At 38.8% G+C, this 10,919-nt stretch overlaps 1 protein-coding gene across 1 annotated transcript; it reads right to left on the minus strand.

The window, feature by feature from the left end:
* Positions 1–299: 299 nt before the first annotated feature.
* LOC133779728 (uncharacterized) lies at positions 300–2,228 on the minus strand. Its single transcript, XM_062219648.1, has one exon. The coding sequence runs from the start codon at positions 2,226–2,228 to the stop codon at positions 300–302; it is 1,929 nt and encodes a 642-aa protein (XP_062075632.1).
* Between the last annotated feature and the right edge of the window lie 8,691 nt (positions 2,229–10,919).

Consider the following 10,919-nt stretch of genomic DNA (forward strand, 5'->3'; position numbering starts at 1 on the left):
TTTTGCCACTCTGTATTTACATTTTTGCCCATTCGTGTTTTTATCCAAAAATTCTATATTTTTATAATGCATCATATATTTTTTTTTAAACTTTTATTGCATTTATGTAGATTTCCCTTGAATTTATTATTATAAAATTTAGCTCTATCCCTACCGATGATTGAGGCATGTAGCGTATAAAGAATGAGTTTCTTTTTTTTTTTTTTTTGAGGAAAAGAAGAACTTTATATTCAACAATCACAAAACAAATACAATGCCAGCACTATCTAACAGCTACAACAAACTGCCAGAAGGAAAAGTTACAGGGAATTTATACAGCCAATTACATCTCTTTCTCTTTTCTTAGCCTTGGTACAATTAATTTCCTTAACTCTAGCTTTGATAGCTAATTTTATAGATGAACTAACTATCATCACTGAGTTACAACACAAATCAAACACACACCTATTTCTATTACACCAAACTGAGTAAAATACTGCTGAAAGTATAGCATTCCACACCAGATACAACAGGTCTGAACAGACATTGGAGCTCCAAGTCTTCCAGGCTTCAATGGTCAGAGGCGAGCTCCTAAAACCAGACCAGGAGCTAACTTCTTGCTGAATTTTCTTAGTGAAGGTGCAGTAAAAAAAGAGGTGCTGATGGGACTCAGTAACACTATCCCAGACCGGGCAGAGATAGGAGGCCAGATCCAAAAATTTCCCCAGATTATCTCGAGTAAGAAGGTGTTCATTAATTGGTTGCCAGGAAATATATCTGTGTTTCGGGACACATAATCGATGCAATATAGCATATGCATATTGAACCTCGCTAGCTGTGATAAGACAAAGATAAAAAGTTTTCGCTTTGAATTTACCTCTTAACCCCGAAGAGCTAACAGCAGCAGAATCTATTACATTCCTCAGCTTCAATAATTTCCGAAAGTACCAGCTAGTGTCACTTATTAAGGGAACAGACCAGAAACTTTGGCCTTTAAGGTAGATCGAGTCTATCCATTTGACCCATAAGCAATCCTTTTTGCTCGATATAGCCCAAATATACTTGGCCATCAACGCAATATTCCACTTCCTGCCCTCAAAGAAGCCAACTCCTCCATACTTTTTGGGAAGACATACTTGCTCCCAAGAAGTGAGGTGAGGTTTGCTTCGGTTCCCTTTCAACCCCCAAAGAAAATCTCTGCAACTTTTATCTATGACATCAACAACTTTCTGAGGAAGGATGAAGATGTTCATCCAGAAATTCCTAATTCCAAGAAGGACTGAATGAATGAGTTGAGCTCGACCTGCAAAAGAAAGATTCCTGCTAGCCCAGGAATGGAGGTTCCGCTGTATTTTTTCAATGATTTCCCCACAGTCTGCAGCTCTCCACTTAGTTGGTCTAAGGTGAATTCCAAGATACTTAAGCGGAAAAGAGCCTTCTTCCATTTGAGTAATCTCCAATAGTTGAGATTTACAATCATCTTTCAAGCCTCCAAAGTATATATGAGACTTAGAGTTGTTGATTGAGAGGCCTGTTGTGGCACAAAAACTATCAATAGCAGCCTGTATGAGTCTCATTGATTTCACATTACCCTTGCAAAAAATAACTAAATTGTCTGCAAAACAGAGATTGGCAAGATTTACATGCTTACATAAGGGATGGAAACCAAAACCTTTTTGTTTAGAAGTCTGAAATAAAAGTCGAGTCAGATACTCCATAATCAAAACAAACAAAAGAGGAGATACCAGATCTCCTTGTCTAAGACCTTTTTCCCCTCTAAAGGTGCCATGAAGCCGACCATTGAGCATCAATGTATAAGAGGTTCCCTTTAAACAGACCAACACCCAATGTATGAACCTCGAAGGAAAACAAAGACCCTTGAGCAAGTCAGCCACAAACTGCCAATCAACTGTATCGTAAGCTTTACTGAGATCGATCTTCATGATACATCTAGCTGAGATGTTTTTCCTCGTATAACCCTTGAGCAAGTTCTGAAATATAAGTATATTATGAGCCAGGAGACGATTTTTGATGAAAGCCCCTTGATTACTGTGGATCAAGAATTGAAGAACTTCAGACAAGCGAGAACACAACATTTTAGAAATGCATTTATAGAGCGTATTGCAGCAAGCAATAGGTCTATAATCAGCTGCTGTTTTAGGGGAACCAGTCTTCAGAATGAGGGAGATAACAGTCTCATTAAGATCGCTGGGAAGAACACCATCACGAAATTTTTTTAACACTGCCATACTTATGTAATTTCCTATCTCATTCCAAAGGCCTTTGAAAAAACCTGCACCAAACCCATCCAGACCTGGGCTCTTAATGGAGTGAATGCCAAACAGAGCTTCTTTTACATCATTCTTAGAGAAAGGCCTGATTAAATTGACCTGCTACGGAATAGAAAGTTTTTCACCAAAACTCAGGCTTTTAGTATCAATCTTCTTAGTGGCCGAGCTCTTCTTCCCCATGAAGTTCCTGAAATGATTAAAGTAATGCTCTACCACCTTATCATAATCATCAATCACCTCCTCATTAACCACAAATGAAGTAATTCTATTCTCAGCCCTTCTTTTTTTCATGATTGCATGAAAGTAATGGGAGTTTTCATCATTAAATTGCAGCCAAGTGATCTTACTGGTTTGTTGGAGGAAACTAACATACCTCTTCCTAGCTTGAATAAATTCTTGAAACTTAATCTGTTCAGTTAACTGGTGCATAGTATTAAGAGGGTCATTATCTAAGGCACCTTGGGCCAAATTGAAGCTTTCCTTAGCTACCTGATAGCTGTGAGGAATATCACCCACTTCCTTTTTGTTGAACTTCTTTAACATGTGTTTCACCTTGTACAGCTTCAGGATAATATCGGCAAGGCCTGTTTTAGAGGTAGTTTTGTTCCAACTGTCAAGAACAACATCTTTAAACTTACTATGCAACATCCAGCAGTCAAAAAACCTAAAAGGCTTGATACCAATATTCCCTATAACTTGGTTCTTAATTACACAGTAACTATGATCTGAAATACTGTCCCATTTACAAATTCCTTCTGTGTTAGGGAAAAGATCCAGCCATTTCTCATTAGTAAAGACCCTATCCAATTTTGAGTATATTCGGTCCCCTATTTCATGCTTATTAGACCAGGTGAAAGAGGAACCAGCACAACGAAATTCATCTAATTGGCCTAAAGACAACCAATTTTGAGCATCATAGACCTCCTTTGCAGTTATGGGTCTACCTCCATTCCTGTCTTGATAGCTGAACATAGCATTGAAATCTCCTAGAACAATCCAAGGAAGATTCAGATATCCTAACCCAGCAAGCTTATCCCACAAAATTTTCCTGTCCAAAAGAGAGTTAGAGCCATACATAGCAGTAAGAAAGAACTCTGTAACATGCCCAGAAACTCTGATTTTACAATGCACAAACTGAGTATCTTCACTAAGAATATGAACTTGTACAAACTTCGATTGCCAAATAAGTAATATTCTGTAAGATAACACACTACTATAGTAATAATCCCAGTTGGGAAAACTATTACTAATTATTCCTGCTGTTTTCTCATGGCGGACTTTGGTCTCAAAGAGCGCCTCAAAACCAATATTATTCAATCGACACAAGTCTCGAATATCTCTCTGTTTATTACCTTTATTCATACCCCGAACATTCCAACTAAGGATGTTGCACTTCTCCATATTGACTAGAGTTAGTAATGGTAGCCAAATTCCCAACCCCTGGCTCTTGGAGTGTTGCATATCCATTTCGATTTACTGCTTTAAAAGGTTGGACAGTATTGGACTTGGTTCCTCTCCTTCTTGGCGTTATCCACTCGCCTCCCGTTCCAGTGTTCTTTGCCACCCCTGTGTTACTAGCAGTAACTTGCTTTGTACCTTTACCTTCATTAGCATTAACTGACTTGTTTATAACAGCAACTGTATCACACAAATTTAAGGCGTCCTGAGAAGTAGCAGAGGTTACAGTCACAACAGCTGCTTCACTTGAGGATTCCTGAGAAATAGTTGCTTGCTTATTTTCAACATTAGTTTCAGCAATGTTCTTTCCAGCAGTCATCTCTGAATTCTTATTATCCGACTTGGACTTTTTGACCCAAATGTATCCCTTATCCTTCGAACAGTTCACCATAGTATGTCCCAAACAGTCGCATGTTTTGCATTTAGAGGGAAGCCATTCGTATTCCACCAATTGATCAACTAGTTGATCTCTTTCATTAACAAACGAGATAGTCTTAGGAGGGGTCTCAGAGATTTCCATGTCAATCAGAATTCTCGCAAATTTGACCATCGATCTATCACGAGTAACTTGATCAATCATTATGGGTTTGCCTAAAGTACTAACTAGTGCACTTAGACTCTTACGACCCCAATATTGAAGCCCCAAGACGTTTAATCGAACCCAAACCGGAACCGATTTCACCATCTGCACTGTGTCCATATTAGGTGTCCAGGGACGGAGAACAACTGGTTTCTTGTCAAAGTGAATAACACCAGTTTCCAGGACAAGATCCCTAGTAGCAACATCACGAAAGCTCACCAAGGTAAACCCAGAATTCATGCGCACTATCCTGTCAATACCAAGGTTACCCCAGATTCTTTTCACAAATCCTTCAAATACTCTAAAGGGGGGATTAGCACCCAAAACTACACATACAATCGATGTGCACCAAAAGGAAGCTTCAACCTCAATTCCATCAATGTCTAGTTTAGCAATTATTTGATCCCCAACCTTCATAGGCTCTATGAAGTCCAAGCTAGTAGCCGGAGTTTTCACCTGATTGGCTTTAAATTTGCTCCACACGTCTTTAACTGAGTTCTGGTAATCTGTTTTCTCCACCTCCTCGGCCCAATTCGCTGCTCTGGACGGACCTGCTATGCCCTCTGTATCTACTGGCAAAAGATGTTCAACAGACGAATCAGCTTCCAGCATTTCACACGGGTCATGGTATTCCTCAACACTGTTCTCCAATACAACATGTTCTTGAATTGAAGGGAGATCTGGTTTCAACTGACTGCAGTCCATAGAAATGGCCACCGCCGCCAGCTTCGGCACCTCCTTTTTCTTCCGACCCATGGGGAAAGAGAAGAGAGCTCCACACGCCTTTTTCTTTCTATGTGTTTTTTAAGAATGAGTTTCTTTGGTCATACGCAAATTGTAAACAAAATATTCTTCTAAAAAATAAATTATAAATCGATTATTTCTGAGATAATTGTAAACTTTTATTTTACATAGCGAGCAGGCTTAATTCATCTAATAAATTAGAAATAAAATAAAAATCACATGTTTAGTAAGAATATGACACTTGACAAACTTTTGTTTTTCGTTAAGACTAACTAAATGGGAGACTTAATTAATAAATAAGAGTATTACCTAATACCACTTGATATAACAAATTATGCGTGATTGACCTTAGATGCTTTAATATTTTAAATTAGAATTGTTAACACTATTATCTCTTGAGTTACTCATGATTTGTCAAATTTGATCTATGGTTTTTTTTTTTTTGTACCTAGGTCTCTGTGTTTGTAAAATTTTTGGACGAAAATATTAGAATTATTATCATAGACTAATATAATCACAAATATTATTCCATAATTACAACCATTAACTAAAGTGCATATTAATTACTAATAACCATAATAGGATGATTCACACTTACTAATTGCATTAGAGACAAATGGTGGCACCCTAATGACTATATGTTGGCCTAATACACTATAGTTTACCACTACTATCATAATGAGCCTAATTAAGCCACTAATACCCCCTAGGGTAAGAGGGCATGAAGTTGCATTAGAGTGTGTAGTGGTATTTTGGTAAGGGTTGCTCTCCATTGATTTTCTATAACCATTGCACTTGATCTTGTGTATTGTGTGTGACATTGGTAGATTTCTAAGTGTGGAAATGGCTCAAGATGGGATGAGCAATATGGGAGGTATGTTCTCAACATTGCTCATTAATGCTTTAAATAAAATGTGTTCTTAGATTGATTGTGAGCATCTATTGATTGTGTAGAATTTGTTTTGAGCATTAATGATGCTCATATTGTGTTTACAAACTATCAATTGGTATTAGAGCCATGTTCATTTGATTTTAGGGCTTAAAATTTTGACATAAACCCATTTTTCCAAATATGATTTTTTGCACAAAATTTTCGAAATAATGCTATGTTAATGTGGGAAATCGGGTTTGATAATGTGTGTTGGGTTTTAACAATGTTTTGGAGAAAAAATTCATCTGTATTGCTATGAAACCGAGCTTTTTTTGAAGCTCAAAAATGAAGGAAACCCATTTCGAGTTTCATACTTGTTTTGATGTTTTTGGATGACTATGAGGAGAATGGGTATGCTAGGGTGGTCGGCGACAATGAGAAGGTGAAAACCCCTCAAAATGGTGTCGGAAATGGTGGTCGGAGGCATCCATTCCAGGTAGGTTCGGCTTTGGGTCCCGTCGACCTGGTTCGTCAACCTGCACGCTCGTTTCCAAGGTCAGGGGTGATCCTGCGGAAAACGACACATCATTTGACATGTGAAGCTCGTAGTTTTATGAAAACGACACGTCATTTTCTGAACCAGAAAATTAAAAAAATTATTAATGAAAATTTAGGGCGCGTGTAAGGTCCATTTTGGAACATTTTTCACATTTTCACTCAATCTTTAATACTCTATCATTTCTATATGATTATACACAAGATTAACCTATGAATTTTAGTTTTTATAATTCTATTTGTATTCAATCTCTTGTGGCATAAATCTAATTATATATTGGCAACACGTATTGCTTATTTTCTTGCTTGTCATAAGAATAAGCATGTAAATTGTTTAGTGATGAGGAACATGTAAATAATTATTTATTTAAATTTTGTGTTTTTTCCTCCAAAGCTACATTAAGGTTCATATGAGTAATTAATTATCCTATCGATAATAATTATTTAGTAAGGATGCTTAATATGGTGAAGAAAGTCTATTGAATTTTATGAACCACGGTTTTTCTATCCTCTAGATAGTAAATTCAAGTAGTTGGTTATAATGCTTAATAGAATGTTCATACTTATGAATGAGTTCTATCTTTTTTTTATTTAAGAACTCTAGCATACATAATGATCATTTGTTATTTTTGCGATGATTTATGAGAAAAGAGCACAAATGACGTGATTTTGTTATAACATGCATTTAATAGTTATTGCTCTTGTTTTTCATTTAGCACTAAGCTATCCTAGAACCTCTGCCGTCTTGACACTGAATGCAACCAACCACGAGCAGTGGGTTGAGTCTATCACGATGAACTTGACTTTCATGAAAGTGGACTTGGCCTTGAGAATTGATGCACCATCTAAGCCTGCTGATGATGCTACTGAGAAGGATAAGAAATTCTATAAGGGTTGGGAACATTCTAATCGTTGTTGCTTGATCCTCATGAGATATCACATGGAAGAATCCATTTGGGATAGTATTCCTAAGTCCGAAAATGTGAAGGATTTTCTTGCTGCCATTAAGGAAAAGTACCAAAAATTCTCAAAGAATGAGAAGAATGAACACTTGAACATGCTCCATCACATCATTTATGATGGTTCAAGTGACATCAGGGTTCACATTGACAAGCTCATGGGCTATTATCACAAACTTAAGGCCATGGGTATTGACCTTGGTGAGGATTACATGGTATGGTTGGTGATGGAGACCATTCCATCTTAGTTTGATGCGATCAGATCAAGCTACAATGCTCAGAAAGAACAATGGACAGTTAGGGAGATGTCTGCTATTCTTGCCAAGGAAGAGGAGGACATGAGAAAAGGTAGGGCAAGAAGCATCTCTATGGTGAAAAATCCTAACAATCCAAACAATCCTCACAAGAGAAAGTTCACTTCCAAGAACTTTAGTAACCAAAAACCTCCCAAGAAAAAGGCTCTTAGTCCTCAAGGGAATGGACAGTCAGGCTCATCCTCTAATCCTCGAATGGTCATAAGAATGAGTTTTTCAAAGGGAAGTGCAACTTTTCCCAGAACTTTGGGCATAAGAAAGCTGATTTTCAAAAGCTCAAAGCTCACCTAGAGAAGAGATGTAATTGTCTTGTGATGGTTTGTTTAGAATCCAATATTATTGATGTGTCCTCAAATTCTTGGTGGTTAGATACTGGAGCCACAATTCATGTTACAAATTCCTTGTAGGCAGTGACAAGTCGAAGAAGATCGAGTAGTCTGGAGTAGCATGTGTACATGGGAGACGATACAAAAGTCCAAGTTGAATTTTTGGGGACAGTTAGATTACAGTCGAATACTGGACATTTTTTGGAGTTACAAGACGTTGCTTACTGTTGACACGGTTTTTTGCCAACAGTGTATTACGAAAATAAGCTGGAATGAACTAGTGCTTAAGGATAAACTGTAATGAGAATAATCACTCTTTAAGGTACTTAGAATGATATAGTAAGAATACTTGTTCCTTTTTACGTGGTTCAGAGGTTAAAATCCCCCTAGTCCACGAGTCAATATTATTGTTGTATATCTCTTTCTATTTTTACAGAGTATTTGCACTAAAGAAAGAGTCCAACCCCTTGCACTACCCAGGGTCTTGGTATTTATAGGAGAATGATCTCTGGGTAGGTGTTGGGGTCATCCCGTGATCTCTTGATCCTTCACATCATCTCTGTGACATTAATGATTAATATCTAAATTTTATATTGAAGTGTGGTCTAATCAATAAGTAAAATGGATAATGGGCCACATGGCCTAAATCAGGCGTGTGATGTCTGATCATGCACGTTTGTATTGCGTATCTGGGAATTCGGGAATAAAACAGACATGTGATGTCTGTTTTATGCACATTTATATTGCGTGGTCAACTTTATAAAGATACTGGGGTACGTCAGACCTCTGGCGTACCACGAGCTTAGCGTAATGTCAGCTCGTGCCTTTTGATGCAATATTACACAAATTGTTCCAGGTGGTAAGTTGCTAAATGACTCATCAGCTCGAGCTATTTGTCTAGGGAATCATGCTAAATTCCCTCGGATGGAAAGTGAACACGTGGAACATCAATTATAGCCTTTTGCTAGCCAGTTGTACCCAAGCTGCCTAAAAAGATACGTGCTGATTTTTAGGGCGTACATTTTCCCCCCAAGTCCCTGCTCGTGTTCTATGACGTCACTTTTGACATTCACGGCAGGGACTTTTAAAATTCCTTTGCGATTATCCAGACCCTGCCCACCATTTGAGTACTGGACACGTGGAACGCCATGATTGGCGTCTGTTCAGGTTTCGAGGATTGTATTAAATGGCCTGGCCACCTTTTTTCCGCCGTTTCATCTTTCAAATCATGACCCTCGCATCTCGCATTAATTTGATCAGACGATCCTCGTTTCCTTATGCCTTTTACGTATAAATAGAGCTGGCAATTTTCAGTACTCATCATCTTTCATTCGAAATTTTTCTTCATTTTCTCTCTTCTGAGTTTCAAAAACTCTTCTTCCTCTTCTGATTAAAATCCCAGAAATCCCCATAATCTCGTCACAAAAAACCCTTGGAAACCCAGTCATCAAGGATTTTGTTTTTCCAAGACTTGTATGTTACTATTTTCCGCGTGTTCCAATTTTCTTCCTTTTTCTTTGTCATGTGAATTTGCACTTTATAGTTACCAACAGTAGGTTGCTCCTAAATAACTTTGGTTCATAATTTTTTATTTTAGGCGTATTGAGTAGATCCTAAAACATGTCTAGGACTGTAATGTTCATAACTAGGTAATTTCTGGGTTAGTTTAGGAAATACCCATTCGAGATATGGAAGAAGAGAGGTTTTTAGGGTACAAAACTGGGTAGCTTAGGGGTCACGTTTCTTAGGCGGTTTTTCTATAAAACCCTTTCTCCAAGGCAAGTAATGGCCTGACTCTGCTAACACACGGATCCCTGAATATCAGGGATCTGTTAGGAAACCTAGGCGTGTAGCATAGGCAACGCGCGACATCACACGGGCTGATATTGCATCAACTCACGTGTTAGGACCCCTAACCCTTGTTATTTCTCATGTTAAAAAATTCTACGTCGCCCACTAAAAACTCTGTCATTTTTATTCGATAAACGAGCTGATGGCACCCAAGAAAGGCACATCCAAGAAGAACGTAGCTGGCTCGTCATCCCAGTAATCTCACAAGGGAAAGGAGGTCGTCCCTGATTCCCCCTGCCTAAGTTCGACCCTGTGGTGGAGAAGGAGGTCGCGGTCGCTCCTGATGCCTTTTTCGAGGCCGAAAGGATTGTCTCGAAGATAACGACCCAAGGAAGGGTCAACAAGATCCTGCTGTCCCATAACATCGAGGCTAGGACGAGGGCTCTCATCGCCCGACCTCCCTACGAGGGGGAGCGAAGTTGCGCACCACTCTAGGACAATTTCGCAGCCTGGAATGGTGAATACTTAAAGGCTGGGGCCTTCCTCCCCCTCGACCAATACTTCGCGGACTTCCTCAACTATGTGAGGTTGGCACCGTTTCAACTTCCACCGAACTCTTATCATCTACTGGCCGGGCTGAGATATCTCTTCTTGAAGCAGATGTGGGAGGTCCCCACTCTGGCAGATATCCTTTACTTATTTTGCCTCAAAATCAGCCCGGACCAAAGGGGGCAAGGTGATGGATTCTACTACTTGACCCGGTTCCCAAACTCACCTTCGGTCATCGGGCTACCCAGTCATCACAACGACTTCAAAGACCAATTTTTCATGTCGAATGGGTTTCGCAATTGTGAATACCATTACTTCAACCGTCCTCGTAAGTTTCTTTCCTATTCTCAGCTCGCAAAATTGTTATTATTTTTATTCTTAGATTTTTCGCTTGTATACTAATTGGAGCATCATTGTGCAGCCATTTTTGCGAGGATGACCAAATCAGTGACCCTTGACGGTCAATATGATACCCTGGCGGGGCTTCCGCCTAGTGAGAAGG

Source organism: Humulus lupulus, chromosome 5, assembly GCF_963169125.1.
Source record: "Humulus lupulus chromosome 5, drHumLupu1.1, whole genome shotgun sequence".
NCBI classification, from domain to species: Eukaryota; Viridiplantae; Streptophyta; class Magnoliopsida; order Rosales; family Cannabaceae; genus Humulus; species Humulus lupulus.